This window comes from Leptidea sinapis, chromosome 1 (genome assembly GCF_905404315.1).
Source record: "Leptidea sinapis chromosome 1, ilLepSina1.1, whole genome shotgun sequence".
Lineage (NCBI taxonomy): Eukaryota > Metazoa > Arthropoda > Insecta > Lepidoptera > Pieridae > Leptidea > Leptidea sinapis.
The window spans coordinates 12,835,919-12,855,454 of NC_066265.1; the positions used below are offsets into that span (position 1 = coordinate 12,835,919).

Consider the following 19,536-nt stretch of genomic DNA (forward strand, 5'->3'; position numbering starts at 1 on the left):
TTGTTAACTATCTATCAGATTATGTTTATGTACATTGATATATCTTAAGTTTTGTCACAAATTAAATTTCTGAACGCAAACAATATTATTTGACATATATATAAAAGTTTAGGTCTTTTATTTATCAATTGAGGCAGTACAAAGTCTGCCGAGTCAGCTAGTAATAATATATATATATAACGACAGTTTACAACAGTGCTTAAAACCACAACCCATTAGAACCTGCCGGCGCCCGACCAGAACCGCCTGGTCGTTCGAATTCACCTCGACTTTTGTTTTATTTATTTTCGCCTGTGGTTTTATTCATTTATTTATTTCTTATTAACAAATTACATATCATAGATATCAAAATTGTTGTACATACATAAACTCATTCGAGTTTTACCGTGTCCAAAATTCGTCGGAGTACAATATTATTTAAATTTGAAATGAAAGCATTGTTGCTTGTTATACAGAGTGATTATTTTATTAACAATCTATATAACAACGATGAACGTGAAAAATATTTTTTTTTCTATCTATATGAATTAAAATATTGAGTTTTGACAATAAATATGCTTCCCTGGGGCATAAAAAGAATCGGGAAGGCTCAGACCCAAAGATACCGGAAGAGACGACTTAAGGGCATTTACCAGTGGAAGACTCTTTTGCACTGGATGCCGGCTAGATTATGGGTGCCTTTTTCTGCCGTCAAACTACTGCTTATATTACTTTGTGCAAACATTTTCGGGTTTTTCAAGAACCTTGAGCGAGATTGCATTGTAATGGGCAGGCCGTATCAATTACCATCAGCTGAACGTCCTGCTCATTGGCCCCTTATTGAATAAAAAATGTCCCTGAGTACCAAGTTTTTACTTTTCATCAGATGAGCCAATTGTACGTTCGTTTCCTCCTTCCTTACACAAAAATTCAAAAAAAAAAATGGTGGCCCAATCGAACGAAGGCGGAGGTGTCACCATCAGGTCTATTACTCACTATCATCCTCCGGATCTTCAGAGTGATGCTGCGCGATGTGGGCCTGTAAATGTCGCTCCGTGGCCACCTTTACGTCGCAGTACGAACACGCGAACCGCACGCGAAGCGGCAAAGACGCCTTCAACACGGAGTGGGCCTCCCGTCTGAAAATATGAAGATCAACTAATGTAGGATAACTTTAACCATTATATCAACAATAATGCGCCACCAATCTAGGAATAACATAATATTTGCAAATTATAATATCGTAAGAGTGTCGTATCTTTAGATTATTAATATTATGTGCATATTCTAAAATACACATTTTATACTCTTTATACTAAGATTACCAAGACAATAGAAAAAGTTTCTTAGATTTCTATGTCTGAAATGCTTAACCCTATTTTAATGATGTATTTGTACACATTAAAACTAAAATGTATATATATTTATGAGGTTTCATTTAAATATAAGCTGAAATCCTAGATAGCAGAGCCACCAACTAAGTCTATTCCAAATACAAACCTATTAATATAGTTCTGGGTTGTTAAATCAAATCATCTTTATTTGCAAGATAACGTAATATAGATAATAATAAGATGTTGTTGGTTTATAATTAACAGGTGCTCTTATCCTAACCCATAAGGCATGCAAACTTATAGTGGAATACATAGTCAGTTCACGTTTTAATTTCTGTAACAATTATAATATACTGTACTATACTAAAAAAAGATATACATCCCAAGCAAACTTTAATAAACATCAATCATACAATAGTTATTATTTCATAGGCTTATTCATTTCAATTTATAATATAATGTAATTAGCTACACAATGATATTGAGTTCAGTCGAAGTTAATTTTTATTATTTACTATGTTATCGTCAAGAAAATCTTTTAATGAGTAGTATGCTTTTTTTAGTAAGTAAGATTTGAGTGACTTTTTAAAGTAGAATATATGTCAGGTAACTTAATGTAAATTGTTGGTCCCATGCAAAAGATGCTGTTTCTTTCGGACTTCAAAGGTAAGCGTAATTTGTTGTCGTTTCCTTTCAAAATTAGGGTTTCATATTTATTGATATTATTCTTTACCATAACTGCTATTTCATAAATATATATTGATGGCATGCTAAGAATATTTAATTAAATAAAGTGAGGTTTACATGATTCGGTTGCCTTTAGTGAGCAGACAGATCTGACACATTTCTTTTGAGCTTTGAATACTTCATAAATCCCTGGAGCATTACCCCAGAATAGTATCCCATATCTCAGAGTGCTGTCTACATACGCATGATATGCAGCTAACACCGCAGTCATATCAACTACTTTCTACAGCATATTTAGATATGGATGAAGAACCTACCAACACTACATCTTCCGTTACGTGGTCGCCATTCGAGAACTTTACTGCCCCAAAGGCAAACTGTCCGTCGAGCTATGTGCCCTGCCCACTGCCACTTCAGTTTCGCAACCACTGGGCTATGTCGGTGACTTAGGTTTTCCTACGGATCTCCTCATTTCTGATTCGATCTCGCAGGGAAACTCGGAGCAAAGCCCTCTTCATTGACCTCTGAGCGAGAATGAGCCATATATTCGTCTTGGGGATTTGTGGTTAATTCGTCTATTAGTTTACAAGAAACCTTTTTTTTTTTAAAACTACAAGCATAAGGTCCGCATTTGTTTGAAAAAATATTGGATTTTTAAATTGTATAAACATTATTTATTAAGCCTTCAAAATTGGCAGTTAATATTAATATTAGTAGAAAAACCCAATTTGTTCTTGTTATTTTTTTCTAATATTTAATTTTTTTTTTAATGACTCACCTATGCGTGTACATATGATTCCTTTGTGCGAACTGTTCCCCACAAACTGGACACTGGTAGGAGCTCTCTAGGGGACGGCCGGAGAGGTGCCGTTTGCGATGTTGATTTAAATTTGTTACCTGAATTAATTAAAAAATACAAATTAGGATATTTATATTATATAAACGGTTTCAATGAAAATGTGTTGCTTGCTGAAATATTACCGATACGGAATTAAGTAACTACAATAAGATCTCTATAACGCAGAAGACCCTATAACGCGATTTTATATTACGCGACGTCATAGTGTTTTTTACTGAAATATATTACCGATTCCGAATCAAGTGACTATAATAATTCCCCTGTAATATAGAAACCCTTTAACGCATTTTTATATTACGCCATTTCAATTTGTTTTTTGTGCTGAAATATATTACAGATTCCGAATCAAGTAACTCCATTAATTCCTCTATAACGTAGACCTATAACGCTTATATTACGCGATTGCAATCGTCCCGTATTACACGTATAACGCGGCGACTACCCATATTTCTGTACTGTGAAATTAATAATGAATTTTATTGTTCATAATTTTTCGCATACCTTTGCTTTGTCATTTGTGTTATACAAAATTAAATTATTTAATTTAATTTGTATATCAAACACCTTAGTAAAACAGTAAAACTAGGCGGCAAACAATTGAACATACTTGTTAGGATATGTGATTAATTATTATTACGAATAACGAGGTTGTAAAAACGCGTTATATGGAATATAATAAAATCCCGTGTTTTCCTATAACGCGAAACCACTCCACCGCGTTATAGGATGCTTTACCTACATTTTCTATGTTATATTGATACACCAGAATAACAGGAGTGCTATCGGCATTTTTTTTATGGAAAAGAGGACAAACGAGCGTACCTGATGTTAACGGCCGTTCCCAATATTCAGTATATCTCTTACTTGAGCTAAAAATCGTAACTATCGTTGACTTTTCTGTCCCAATAAACTTATCGACGGTAACTCACCTTATCCGTACACGCTGTCTGGCAATGGTACGACGTATAGCTTACCAGCGATAGAAGTTTTTATAGAAATTGCAATTCACGCGTCCCAATATAAGGCTATAAGAATGACTTATCTTGGGACAGCTTCAGATTATTGACAGCTAATTACTGACAGTAGAAGGTAGTAATTTATCTCTATCTGTAGATAGTATATTGGGAAAGGCCGTAAGTGATCACCGCCGCCAAAATTCTTCTGCAATACCAGAGAAATCACAGGAGCGTTGCCGGCCCTTTAAAAAAGTGCATTTAAGGTAAATTGTTTTTAGTAGTACCTATCATTGTGGTAATATGTACAACTTACAAGAGATGATGTCTCACCTTGACTGTTTGTAACACGAGCTGTGGTTAACTGAAGACATCTCACTTTGTCTATGCTGGGTTTTATTTAAAATATATCTTAGTTTGTATTGAGGTACCTACATCTAACAATAAGTCAAGTGGTAACATTTCATAGGTTAGTTAAACATATTATAATCTTAAAATCATGCTTGATTTAACTGGTACCTATATCATTTTGATTTGGAACAGCAGTAGAGAATATTATTCCACAGTTTGAGTGGGAATGGAATAAACGTGTTACACGTATTACAAACGAAGAACACATACATTATACAAAATCGCTCTCGCCATTTTCCCTGAAATATTATATATATATAACGAAGTTGTTGAAGTTATATATCTAGATATATAACTTCAGAATGAGCTATTTATATTTTATCAAATTAACTTATTAGCGCTTGCGAAAAATCAATGGAAAAAGGCATTTATTTACTCAAAATTGATTCCTTTACAATTCTTTATGATGTCATTTCTAACACTACCACCGCTTCGGAAACAAATGGCGCTCTGAGAGATAAGAAGCGGCGCAAGAAACTCTCCCAGCATTCTTTTATATAATAATAAATATAATATCAATCAAAAAAGGTTTTGAATGGAGTCTTTGTAAAGTAAACCTTTCCATCGAAGAAACATTATCCAATCGCCTTTCCTAATACCAGATTTTAGATGCGCACTCAATCGGTGTTCTACTGGCGCCTTAACACTGAGCCAACCATTCGAGTGACGTATCTTTAATAAATCTTGTATGTCTTATACAGCTCTCAGGTTGTGGCTTCATCTACAGGATCTACTTGACAGTTGATAACCTGCTCAACCTCAATATTTGCATATTAGGAAATTGACTTGAGATGTCGCCCTTTCAAATGTAAACAATTTAGTGGATTATGGAGTGCTATTGTATTGAATTATCCTTTGTTCCTCATAATAGAAAATAATAAAAAATATATAAAACTATTCACCAATGATGAATCAAATAAGCTTAATAAATACTCACTTGTTAAGAAATTTGTTCATTTTAGATTGTTAGATATATATTTATGTTGATTGAGGAACAAACATAAACTTGTTGTGCCTACTACTCGGTTGGGTCGGGTTAGTAAGTCTTTTGTTGGGCGATGTATATGCTTGTACAATATGATCCCAGAAAATGTACAAAACAAATGTGTTACGAAACTTAAAAGAATTGTTAAAAAACGTTTGTGTGGGAAAGGTTATTATAGCATAAACGATTTTCTTAATGACACCACGGACTGGGAATAAAGCGAATACCCTCAGGCTCTTTAATTATAAATGTTTATTGTACGATATTACATTGTAATCCATATTTTATATTAAAAAAAAAAGCCCGCTGAGTTTCTTGCGCCCATTCTTCTCAGGTCTGAGGCAGTCTCTTTTGAATGGGTGGTAGATTTTCACGTTCAGTAAGTGATTTTAAATCCTATTTTGAATAAAAATATTTGAATTTGAATTTGAATAGCAAAACTGATTAATTATAATTACCTGAGCATAAGCCTTGTCACAGCCCGGCTCGGGGCACACAAACGGTCTCTCTCCAGTGTGCAAACGGACATGGTTATTTAAATTTGTCACCTGCAATACATAATATATAACAAAATTATACAAATAACTCAACTGTATCATAAGCAATAAAGTTGGAAGAACAAAAATCTACGACGTTTGTCATGCAGACAGTATCTAATATATAAAATTCTCGTGTAATGGTGTTAAACATTGAACTCCTCCGAAACGGCTTGACCGATTCTCATGAAATTTTTAGTGCATATTGGGTAGGTCTGAGAATCGGACAACATCTATTTTTCATCCCCCTAAATAATAAGGGTGGTCCACACGAAATTTTATTTTTTATTTTTTTTTTATTTGTTGGATTATGAGTCAGCATTAAAAAACACATACACCTTCAAATTTTCACCCATCTTCGATCAACAGTTACTTTTGTATCGCGATTTTAATATCGGCAATACAACGTTTGCTGGGTCAGCTATAATAAAATAAAATAGCCTTTATTATTACTAGTAACTTAATTTATCTTATAAATAAAACTTAAATTAGCTTAACTAGTAATTTGTCTCTCGACAAAGGCCTCCTCTAAGGACTTCCACTTTATTCAGTCTCCAGCTACTCTCATCCAGTCCGGTCCTGCTATCCTTCTAAAATCATCCTCCCACCTTGTAATCTTTCCACCTTTCCTTATGTTATGCCATTATGTTACGGTTTTTGTCCATTTCTCTTTCTTTTCCCTCAGACAGTATATTTATTTATTTGAATGTAAATTGCGTTATATTTTTACACTAATATATAATACAATACAATTTATCAACTCTTTCACCTCGTTCAAACATAAAATCTTCGGTGTGCAAAGTTATAACTTTAAAAAAAAAGTGTACACTTTTTTTTTATGCCTATGTAAGGTTCTATGGGCTGTCATCAGATGACTTCATTATTAATTGATGGCTTCTATAAAAGGTATTAGCGGGCCATTTTGCGCACATTACTTACTTTAACACCCTCGTTGTTATTACAAACAATTAATTTAAACATGGCTTAGACACGTGTTTTGTTAAACAGTGACGTAACTATAACAACGGCGACGTCTAGACTTATCTTTTTCAAAACAGTGTTTAGCTTGTGTTTAACTAAAACGTCGTTAAGCACAACGTAAACTCTTCAATACAGGAACAATAATAATTGATGTCATCTCTGGTCTGGCGCACCCCAGTATCAGCTCGATCCATTTGACCGCGTGCAACGCAGAGCAGCTCGAATTGTCGGGGAACCAGTGCTCTGTGAACGACTAGATCACTTGGCGTTGCGTAGAGACGTCGCTTCATTGTGTGTCTTCTACCGCATTTATCACGGGGAGTGTTCTGAAGCTGTTTAACCTGATTCCTGCCGCCGAATTCCACTTTCGCACGACACGCCACAAGTCAGGATATCTTCCCCACCATCTGGATATGTGGCGGTCCTCCACAGTGCGGTTTTCAAGGAGCTTTCTTCCACGTATTACAAAGCTGTGGAATTAACTTCCTTGTGCGGTGTTTCCGGGACGATACGACATGGGTACCTTCAAAAAAAGCGCGTACACCTTCCTTAAAGGCCGGCAACGCTCCTGTGATTCCTCTGGTGTTTTAAGAGATTGTGGGCGGCCGTGATCACTTAACAACAGGTTACGCTCGTTTGTCCTCATATTCCATAAAAAAAAATTAAAGGAACGGAACGCAATTTTTGTCAGCTGTCATCTATCTGTCATCATCATATAATCTATAACTTCCTTAAGAATATGCTCCAAACTTTGAAGCCTTAGCGCCATAATGATTTTTTCACGATGTTCCAAGGGCCAAATAAGTTTTATTTTTTCTGCCTGTAACTATTTAGTGTGTCTAGCGGTTAGACACACCTAAGACAAGCTTCGACTCGTCTTTCAATGTAAACAATGTCTAAAAATTGTTGAACGCTAAACAACAGAAAGACAGAGATATGTAATAGAACTTTTTTAAAACAGCTATGAACACTACTTAATCCTGTTACACATATCCTTAAGTCTTATTTGTAGGTTGCTAATGCTTGCTGTTGGTTATAATTAACACTGCCGAGCCTTTTTGAACTACCATATTTATTTGAAGTTAAACAAGTTTTTTGGCATGGCGTGACGCATTTTTTTGGTACTTCTCTCAGAAAAGTTATTCTTCTAGATTGTACTTTTTTGTGTAGGTTCATTTATTCAGATTAGTAGTGAATAACGCGGATTGTAAGCATATAAACTGTTTTCCACGCAAGAATTTTGAAAATATTGGCTTTGTTACATAGATGGCGGGCCGGCAGCCGTGAACTCATATCGCTCAAGGTCGCTGGCATTTAGTGTCGCCTTAAGAGACTTAGACTCGTGTATTTATGTTTTCTATCGATTGTTTCCTTCAACGGAGGAGACGAATTAATCCAATGAGTCAAATCATTTGGACCATTTGCATAAAGACCACCCATTGAGAATCTGGTTCCTGGTTCGATCACTGAAAATACTGCATAATATTATACCATGTCTTGGTATTATCGATGTAATTCCAATGGAGCAAAAAATCACCGTTCACAAACAAAAGGGCCAAGAAACATACATACAACATTTCAGCCTCAGCATGGAATCTGGTACAAACGTGTCCAATAGGGCCGTGATCATTGATCATTAACTTAAACTTAAAATTCGTCTTGGTTTATGCCATAGGTTCTCAACATGGGCGATAACGCCCCCTTGTGTGCCCCCCCCCGTTTGAGACTTTCGGGGGAGCAGTAGAAGACCCAAAGAAAATTAGGGGGCATTGAGATGGCGGAGATGGGGCGTGGGTAGATTAAAAAATATAGTCTAAAAAGGCAAAAAAATACACGAAAATATTCACTAGAAAAAAACATATTCTCAAAGTGGGCGGTGAGCAAAATAAGGTTGAGAAACTATGGTTTATGCTAACCTGTGTAAACGCTTTCCCACACTCCTGGCACTTGTACGGCCGCTCGTTAGTATGAATGCGAAGATGGGCCCGCAAATTATTTGATTGAGAAAACGCTGTAAAAGTATAGAAATATATTGTCAACGAAATTATTTAAATTATATTATATATAATCCACACATCCCTATTGCTATTCCTGACGACCTGTATAGCCGAGTAGTTAGCGATCCTACCTACTAAGCTAGAGGTCCCGGCTTCGAATCCCGGTAGGTGCAAGCATTTACATGATGAATATGGATGTTTGTTTCCGAGTCATGGATGTTTATTTGTATTTATGTATGTTAAAGTAAGTATATTGTATTAAATATATCACTGTCTTGTAACCCATAACACAGGCTATATATGCTTAACTTGGGGCAAGATAATTTGTGTGAAAAGTGTGTCAATATTATTATTATTCTCCATAGGCCCTGAGGGGAATGTATGCGGGCGGGGGGGATAGCGTGGACGCCGCGACAACGACGATACACAATAAATTATATTACCCTATAATCCTATAATTCGATTTGGTTACATATGAAAGGCATAAAAGGCATAAATTTTCTCAAAATTGATTCCTTTAGAACTTTTTTTGATGTCATTTCTAATAACTACTAGATACTACTACCGCTACAGAAACAAATGGCACTCTGAGAGAGAAGAAGCGGCGCAAGTAACTCTCCCAGCATTCATTTTTTTTGCGCTCTTTTCAATAATAATATACAATATTGTACAATCATTTCTATCGCTATAAAATAATCACAATCTAGTCCCAGGCTGTCCGATCATTTAGATATTCAGCAGTGGAGTGATAGGATTTACGACAGAGCCATTTTTTTATAAAACATTTAAATTTATTTATAGATAATGCCTAAACAGTGGCTGGGACTTTATTATAGAAGTGTATACATTTACCCTTAAAGCTATTATGTATCTTATGAAGCCTACTAGAATTAGTTACAAGCAATCCCTTATTTCTAATGTTATAATAATAAAAATCACTATTAAGAGCAAAAAGGTGACGATTTTTGTGAACGTATATTAAATTTTATTATAAATGTACTGACAATGAACAGTCATAATATTTGCTTTTATGCTTATTGCTATATGCCTTTTATTTTTAGATTTCACTTTTTCAATCTGACAACGAGCAATGAAAAGAAGTATGGTATAGAAAGGAATGGGAAAGCAAAATAGGGGTAGGATTGACTGATTGAAAATAGAGGTATTGATGAATGGAGCAAAAAGGAATAAAGGACGGCAAAATAAAAGATGGATTGACGACAGTGAAGGTGGAAAGTTATGGAATAGGAAAGCAAAAAAAGATACTATGGAAGAGGACTAAGGGCACACAGACTAAAAAAAGTAGTATTTAGTAGATAATATTAAATTAATAGTCCGAATAAAAAGGTTATTTATTATTATTATTACATTTTAGATTTATGTAAAATGTAGGTATGTTTTACCAGTAGGGGGCTCCTTTGCACAGGATGCCGGCTAGATTATAGGTACCAGAACGGCGCCTTATTCTGCCATGAAGCAGTAATGTGTAAGCATTTTTAGGTTTCGGTCTGAAGGGCACCATAGCTAGTGAAATTACGGGGCAAATGAGACTTAACATCTTATGTCTCAAGTAGACGAGCGCAATTGTAGTGCCGCTGAGAATATTTTGGGTTTTTCAATAATCCTTAGCGGCACTGCATTGTAATAGGCAGGCCGTATCAATTACCATCAGCTGCACGTCCTGTTCGTCTCATTCCTTATTGACATAAAAAAAGTATACAAATGATTTGAGTTTTCTTTAGCGTTAATTCCACCAATATTTGTCTTTAAACAATTCGACACGTGTTTCGCCTCTACACGAGGCACCTTCAGGACGTGTTGTCTCGCCAAAATCTGGCACGATGCCATATTGGCGGAATTAACACTAAAGAAAACTCAAATCATTTGTATAATTATGGATTTCCGCAAAGTAACGTCTACTTCAACAAATTTTCATAAAAAAAGTACTTGGCCGAAGTAAATAACTTGAGTCATTTGTTTCGTACCAACCTTTATTGCAGTAAGTGCAAACAAATCTACGCTCAGCACGATGGTTCCTCATATGATTCTGCAGCTGTGCGTCCTTCTGGAATCCCTTCTGGCATATGTGACAGTACAATGTGCCATCTTCACTGGGCTGTAAAAAAAAACATGGTAATTAATTCCTAATGAAATGTGAATAAGATTAGAATATAATATAATAATACAGATTACAGATTTAAGTGCTAATGAATAAATAAACGTAAAGTGATGCTATCCAAAGCAATGGTGCGTCAAATTCAAATTCAAATATTTTTATTGAAAATAGGATTTAAAATCACTTATAGAACGTCAAAATCTACCACCCATTCAAAAGAGACTGCCTCAGACCTGAGAAGAATGGGTGCAAGAAACTCAGCGGGCTTTTTTTTTATATAAAATATGGATTACAATGTGATATCGTATAATAAACATTTATAATTAAAGAGCCTGAGGGTGTTCGCTTTATTCCAAGTCCGTGGTGTCATTAAGAAAATCGTTTATGCTATAATAACCTTTCCCACACAAACGTTTTTTAACAATTCTTTTAAATTTCGTTTCGTCGTACTATGAAAGATATAACGTCCGTAGCGAACTTTCAATTGAGCTACGAGTGCCGTGCATCGAGCTGTATTCGAGGCAGGAAGAGGCGAGGAAACTTAAGGTTAAGTCACTATTTTATCTTTGGTTTGATTTTGCACATTGATGTAGGGCTCAAAGAGCCACGAGATCAAATTCCTCAATTTAAGTTAAATCAGTTACAGTCCACTTAAATATACTTAGTCTGGCTACAAATACTGTTACAACTAAAAATAAACAAAATATTACATTTGAATATGGAATCTATCATTTTTTTAAGATTTTTCATTGGGCTTTCTCATTTTGGCGCGAATACATTGTACAATATTTTGCGATATTAAAATGTAGTGGGGTGATAAAGAGAACCGAATCGCTGTGATTGCATTACACAAAGTAGGTATGGAGCCAAATGCAATATTTAAAACTCTCCATACGATTGGTATTAGTAAAATGTTTGTGACAATTTGTGGTACAATAAGACCTCTGTTTGTGACAGAAAAAGATCTGGCCGTCCACGTAGTGTTCGTACGAAAAGGGGGTCAAAGCAGCAAGGGAAAAAATTCAAAAAAATCCTGTCCGAAAGCAAAAGATTTTATATCGGGAGATGAAGAGTACCTAAAACTGTCGCGTATTTTAAAAGATGACTTAGAACTTGCAGCCTATAAGAGACGTACTGGTCATTTGTTAACTGATAATTTAAAAAAGAGGTCACAGAAAAATTTGTTTTCTGATGAGATTTTTTTACAATTAAGCAACATTTTAAGAAACAAAATGTATTTATGCTCAAAGCTCTAAGAAAGCTTCCCAATTAGTCGACAGAGTGCAAAATGGGCACTATCCGACTTCAATGATGGTTTGGTGGGGTATTAGCTATGAAGGAGTGACTGAGCCATACTTTTGTGAAAAGGTATCAAAACATCGGCATAAGTGTATCAAGATACCATTCTTGAAAAGGTAGTGAAGCCCCTTAACAACATCATTTTCAATAACCAAGAATGGTCCTTCGAGAACGGCTCGGCGCCGGGTCATAAAGCTCGGTCTACACAGTCTTGGTTGGAAACGAACGTTTCGGACTTCATCAGAGCTGAAGATTGGCCGTCGTTCCGACCTTAATCCGCTGGATTATGATTTATATTCAGTTTTAGAGAAATGCCATTATAATTTGGAGTCCCTAAACAATCCGTACAATTGGCAGTGAAGAATTTTCCCATGGAAAGTGTGCGTGCTTCTATTGATGACTGGCCTCAACGTATAAAGGACTGTATTGCAGCTAATGGAGACCACTTTGAATATGCTTTTTATATTTTAAATTGTTTTATATTTATATATTAAACTGTAAAATTAATAAATGTTATTTGCAATAGAAAATTATTTCTTTGTTTCAGTATTTATGGCAAGACTAGGCATATCGAATTACCACCGTTAGTTGGTTTTCCTAAAAGTCCATTTACTAAAGTTCACTGCAGAGCTAAAACGATATAATTTGTCGTAAACAGTAAAAATACGCAGAGCTAGTAAGCATTCTCGCGACCGAAAAGTCAAAAGTGCCAGGAATTGAATGGCGCTTACGCGTTTCGTTTATCGACAACTTATCTAAAGTTTTTTTTCTTCTATTGTGGTTTAGCGATATAATTACGCATTTAATCACTTTAACAACAAATAATTTAACATATCAGACTAATAAATTTTGAAGTTAAAATTTCTTTCACATGACCTGATCGAAAATTCGTAAAACAATTCATGCGAAATTATTAGCCTAGCCATTCCAAAATATTCAAAAATGCAAAATATTAATATTCAATTTTTCACTTCTGCCGGCACCGGTGAGGAACCCCGTTTTTTATTTACCTAGATGCACTATGTAATTGAAGCCGCGCTAAAGTATGGTAAGGTGCACGGATAGCAGAATATTTCAATCGAAACTGAATGTTCTGATCGCGACATCAAGTAGAATGGATAATGACCTGCGTACGTGAATCCGCATTCAATACTAGTATAATACCGATATTCTGTAACAGCACTTCTCGGTACTTCAAATTTGACGACTTATTTCCCGGAATGTGCTCAAGAGTGCGAAACGCAACTTACACTCAAATCAACACACCTGCAACGGCAAGAGTTTGCCCTTGTGCATTTTTACTGTATCTGTGTAACGCTAACGAAAATTATGCACGTTTAAAATTAAATTCGAAAAGATTAGGAACTGGATATATTTACATAAATGAATAAAAAGATATATAAATACTCTAATGTGCTGCAACCTGTCAAAATATCTGTTCCCCTTCACTAATTTGAAAAAAAACAATTATAAAAAATTATAACCCAGATTTTCTACTTAAATTGGTTTCCTACGAGCATGTTTTCTGCATGTAATACTATTATTATATAAAAATGAAAACAGATACATCATAAAAATAAATAAATAATAGTTATACAAACTGGATCAGGGAAAATTATAACAATACTGGAACACACAAACACACACACATGATATGCTAAGAACAAATGACTATAGCCAGGCATGTGTGACTCTGTACTTAAAAGTACGAAATTATACCTATGGGCTCGTAAAATCCTCGACGTAGTAAAGGCGAAGAGTAAGCAGAAAACACGCAAACATGGTGTATTTAGACAAGTTTTGTGGTGAAAGTATAGCATTTGGAGCTATGAACACTACTTAATCCTGTTACACCTGTTCACATATCCTTAAGTCTTATTTGCTTGCTGTTGGCTATAGTTAACACTGCCGAGCCTTTTTGAACTACCACTTTTCTTTGAAGTTAAACAAGTTTATTGGCATGGCGTGACGCATTTTTTTGGTACTTCTCTCAGAAAAGTAATTCTTATAGCTTGTACTTTTTTGTGTAGGTTCATTTATTCAGATTAGTAGTGAATAACGAAGATTGTAAGCATATAAACTGTTTTCCACGCAAGAATTTTGAAAATATTGACTTTGTTACGTAGATGGCGGGCCGGCAGCCGTGAACTCATATCGCTCAAGGTCGCTGGCATTTAGTGTCGCCTTAAGCGGACGATTGTCAATCGCTCACCGCTTCGCAAGTGCCACTTTTATTCCAGTCACAGAAAATGTAATTCCATTCTCTGTTTATTTTATCGGAGTAAAAGCCCTCATCAAACACGAATTAGCATAAAAAAGTGTTGTATAAACAAAACAAACGTAAACTTAACACATAGGTACCTAATTACACAAAGTAAGTAATTCTTTCTTCTGACATCATCCGAGTTGTAGCTTTGGCTTTCTCGATTAGTCGACAGAGTGCAAAGTGGGCACGAAAGTTGATGTTTCTGACATATAAACTTTTTATTGTAAAACAATTGTAATAGTTCCGAATGGTAATTTTTTTTATGTAATATATATTGTCATTTTTGTGTACGATAGCGCAATAAATGAATATTGTATTTAACCACATACATGCTAGTATGTACTTTTATATTGATAAATAAAGTAATTCATGCGAAATTATTCCCTAGACATTCCAAAATATTCAAAAATGAACAACGTTAATGTTTAAGTATTCACTTCTACCGGCACTCCGCTGCCCGTTTTTTTATTCGTCCGAGTTGTAGCTTTGGCTTTCTCAGACTGGTCCTTAACATTACTGCCACACGTAAGTAGCTAAATAACGTGAAAACGACGCCTGAGGCTTTAGTCTCGCGCCGCAGACCTGAGACGTACCCTACATTATGTAAGTACGAATTACGAGTCACGAAAATTGTATAAAATAATAAATAAAATAAACACGAAAACACTCAATTACCCACACCCTCACTCCCCTACACTTAAACACACACACACACGCCTTTTAAATACAATTATTATTATTATTAACGTACATAATAATACTAGCATAAAATAACAGAGGTATTCCTATTAAAGTTTTGTAATTATCATTATTAATCCTAAATTGGCATATTTGTGAGTTCATTGTAATGTTATATAAAGCTGTTTGATTATTATTAGTAAATAAATAAATAAGTAAGTTGCAGTGTGTGTAAACTGATTTATTAATGTTTCATTACATCAAGACAGCTTCGAAATCAGTATGTTTTATAATTATTAATATTATTGGCAGGCATCTAAAGTAGCCTACTAACCTACTCTTGTTTCTGTTGTATAGCTCGACAAGCCTAAAGAAAGGATTCAATTAATATCTTATAACAACCATAAGATGTATTCACATCATAATATAGTAAAGTCCATCATTTCAAATTATCCAAGATTCACATTTTATTTCTTATGATTATATGTAACGGGCGCAGCTGTAGTTACTGTTACATGAGTTTGTTTGATTAAAACCTTGGTAAATTTTATTTTGGTGGTACTTGGATAGTAATTATTAAGATTTAGGTTAGGATAAAAATATTGATGAAGCTGTGGGCAGAATATAGTCTACATATGATACAGCCTATACATAAGCCAATCGCATTATCTACACAAAAGTTTCATTATTTCAATTATTTAAGTTGTTTTTGTTCTTAAGTTACATAACAAAAATATAACAACATACAGATTAAAATTGTAGAATTAGTGTCAGTTAATCATAATAAATTAATTAACAAAAATATAACATTTCACAAAAACATGTTATTACATTGAGGGTCTACAGATTTTTAGTGGTAAAGAAAGATATGATTGTAATTATTTACAAAAACTCTGGATCCATTTTTAGGAATGTTGCTGATAATGGAATACGGGAAATGTAAAAACAAAAGTGAGAATATCTGATAAATGACAAATGAGTTATAATTCAATGGTTAACAATTATAGAAATCAGAATGTTATTATTATATCTTAAACTTTATATCTGTTGTAGCCATCGAGTGCATCCAAGAGAAGTACCACCTTATGACGAATATCTTGATTCTTTGTCAGACTTCTATAACTCTCACATCCCCCACATACTATTAATATGACACACTTACGGCCATTCCCAATATTCTATCTCCGGTTGTGGCCTACTTGAGATAAAAATTGTAACTATCAATGACTTTTCTGTCCCAATAAACTTATCGACCGTAACTCACCTTAACTGTACACACTGTCTGTCAGTGGGTGGACATATAGCTTACCAGCTTAGAAGTTTGTATGGAAATTATTGTTATTCACATGTCCCAATATAAGGTGAAAAGAATGACTTATCGGGTATATTGGGTCAGCTTCAGACTATTGACAGCTAATTACTGACAGCAGAAGGTAGTAATTTAACTCTATCTGTAGATAGTATATTGGGAGTGGCTGTAAGGTGCCCAACAACAAAAAACATACTTCATAATATTCCCATGATGGACCTTCTTAGCACTCCAATGAACAGAGTTTATACATGAGTGGGACTTTCATGTTACTTTCTCTCTTGAGTGTTTATAATATATGAACATAAGGCACATGCTAATATGCAATATTTTACAGCACTTGGTAGTATTGTGTACTTGATGACAGGGTAACATGCATGCTGTTTTTTTTATAGAATAGGAGGACAAACGAGCATACGGGTCACCTGGTGTTAAGTGATCACCGCCGGCCTTTAAGGAAGGTACACGCTTTTCTTGAAGGTACCCATGTCATATCGTCCCGGAAACACCGCACAAGGAAGCTCATTCCACAGCTTCGTAGTACGAGGAAGAAAGCTCCTTGAAAACCGCACTGTGGAGGGCCGCCACACATCCAGATGGTGGGGCTGATATCGTAACTTGTGGCGTGTCATGCGAAGGTGAAATTCTGTGGCAGGAATCAGGTTGAACAGCTCTTCGGAACACTCCCCGTGATAAATGTGGTAGAAGACACACAATGAAGCGATATCTGTACGCAACACCAAGAATCCAGCCTTTCACAGAGCGCTAGGTCCCAGAATTGTTTGAACACTGGGAATGTGATCTAAATAACATTATTTTGCAGAAATCCATAATTATCCATATGTTGTAGGCCTTTTTGAGTGTAAATTTCACTATGATTTGTGTTCAATCAATTTCAACATGTGTTTCCTTAGGAGATGTTGACTCAAAACTTAGTGGTGGTTTGGTTTTGAAGTGATAGAATACAAATCTTAACAGAATTTACACTCAAGCAGGCTCACAACATTAAGATTATTTCTTCCAGGACTACTGTCACTACTTTCTTCATGACATAAATATAGACAAACTAAAAAAACTTATTTTGAAAGCTACAATACTACACTGAGGAGGTCTATCAAATTATGCAAATTCCTGTAGAATAAACATTCCACATAGACATCATGACAAAGTATGTGGTCCGAAGTTGTGCCATCTCAATAATACTGTAAGTTGACATAACTCACACAGAACTGTTAAGTAAACATTGTCTCCTTAATTATAAAACTTATATTTAGAGTACTAACCATATTATGTATAGATATATTTTTAAATATCACTAAATGTTTTGTATATTAATTTTTTGTGTAAGGCACACCAATTTAATATATTTCTAAGACATTCAGCTTAAATTTCAATACCTCTTGTTTTATTTCATCATTGGAATGCTCTGAAGAGGTCGGCTCACTGTCTCCTATTGTTACCTCTGGCACAAGGGGTTGGCATTTGAAACATGCATACACACCATCATTCCCAGTTTCAAATAATTGCTGAAAGGTAAAATTATACAATTATTTTTCTTAATGTATAACAATTAATTTTCGTATTAAAACTGAATTTATCAAATGTGTTTTAACAATTCATTTCATTTAATATTTCTCATTAAACAAGTGTGCTTCAAAACAACAAACATTTCTATACGAATAAAGCAATAAAAAAGCAGTTATCTAATTGCGAAGGCGACGGACATTCAGCAGAGCAATAAAAAAATAAAACGCAAGTTTTTTATGCTGCGCCGAGCCAGACGTAAAAAAAACATACCGATAGTCAAGTTAAAAAGGGAAAAAAAATAAGCGGGCAGGTTTCTACCGCACTACCTTTTTTGTTAAGTATGCCAACTTATTCTAAATGCATTTTGGATCTTATACTTCATGAAAGTATAAAGTAAATAACTTTCAAATGGAATATTACACGTTACAAATGCTTTCGCTGTTATTTTTGTAACAATCCCGCAAAGAAAACAAAAAATATTGACCGCTTACTAATCAAATATTTGTCTGACGAGAGATATTTATAGGCTTACCTCCGCTGGTTTTAAGCATATTCCACATTTATCCATTTTAATTTATCTTTTCCCACATTTAAAGTTAAGAATAACATAAAAAAATATGAAGAAAAACTGTTTCACAACGACAGATTTCCGAAAATGGGACACTTGACTTGAGTGAGTTGAGTCTTGCGGGACAGGTAACGCAGAGGCGGGGTGGGGCACCGAAACCAAAGACTACATAAGCACTAGTTCCTTAGCTCAGATGTTTGAAATTTGAATCGATTTGGTGAAACTGAAAGCAGAAGGAACCCAATGACTAGCGCTTAAGCATTGATAAATCAGATAAAATTTATTATGTTACCTTATGCCTTATGTTACCTAAGTATTAATATATTAGATAATTATGTATATTGAAAATATTCAAATATTTGTTAAGTAATATATTATGATAAATAAATAATATAGGACCTAACGAGAAAATACTTAATTAAAGTAGGTAACAAATTACATAACTATTTATTGAGTTTAGTTCCAAGCGCGCTCGGTAACGTACATGCTCACTGAACTTACGAATATTATATATATTCGCGATCTGAGCGGCAACCGCCGCTGCACGCTAATAAGACCATGAGTTCCGAAAAACTCATAGCCAATGATTTGCTGGCATGCTGCTGCCATCCGCTAGCAACCCAGAAAGCAGACAGTGCTGAGGACAGTAAGTGGAAGCGGACACGCCCGCAAGGAACCCGCTTGTAGAACTGTGTCGAAGGGTCAGATCGACAAGGATGGCTTCATTAAGGTGGAGCGGAGGAAGAGGAGGCCCTACGTCTCTCGCTTTCACCACAACACCAAGGCCTCCGACTTTGTTCAGTACTTGGTGGAGAAGACAAGGTTTCGGTTGGGGTTCGAAAATTTGGTGCCGCGTCACGCATCGACCTTCCTGGACGAGAAGCTGTGGCCGAAGGGGTCGTGTTCGCTGACCGCCGGAAGTTACCGAACCCGCGTCTCACATCGCCGCGAAAATGTGACGTAGATTTAAGTTATATAAATATGTATGTAAGATTATAAGATATTTATTTTATGGGCCTTGTAGCCTGAAATAAAATGATTTATTTATTAT

General features: G+C 35.1%; 1 protein-coding gene and 1 long non-coding RNA gene across 2 annotated transcripts in view; one reads left to right on the plus strand and one right to left on the minus strand.

Moving 5' to 3' along the window:
- The window catches only part of LOC126967096 (gastrula zinc finger protein XlCGF8.2DB-like), a 31,452-nt gene extending 12,845 nt beyond the window's left edge, over nt 1-18,607 (minus strand). The window contains exons 1-7 of the mRNA XM_050811488.1: nt 18,450-18,607; nt 17,788-17,916; nt 10,712-10,838; nt 8,642-8,736; nt 5,667-5,756; nt 2,779-2,897; nt 976-1,118 (exon numbers count right to left, since the gene is read on the minus strand). Coding sequence (XP_050667445.1) covers nt 976-1,118; nt 2,779-2,897; nt 5,667-5,756; nt 8,642-8,736; nt 10,712-10,838; nt 17,788-17,916; nt 18,450-18,485 — 739 coding nt within the window. The 5' untranslated portion in view covers nt 18,486-18,607. The remainder of the gene's footprint in view (nt 1-975; nt 1,119-2,778; nt 2,898-5,666; nt 5,757-8,641; nt 8,737-10,711; nt 10,839-17,787; nt 17,917-18,449) is intronic.
- Nucleotides 8,577-19,536, plus strand: part of LOC126967598 (uncharacterized) — a 31,862-nt gene continuing 20,902 nt past the window's right edge. The window contains exon 1 of the long non-coding RNA XR_007730039.1: nt 8,577-8,629. This is a non-coding gene — a long non-coding RNA (uncharacterized LOC126967598). The remainder of the gene's footprint in view (nt 8,630-19,536) is intronic.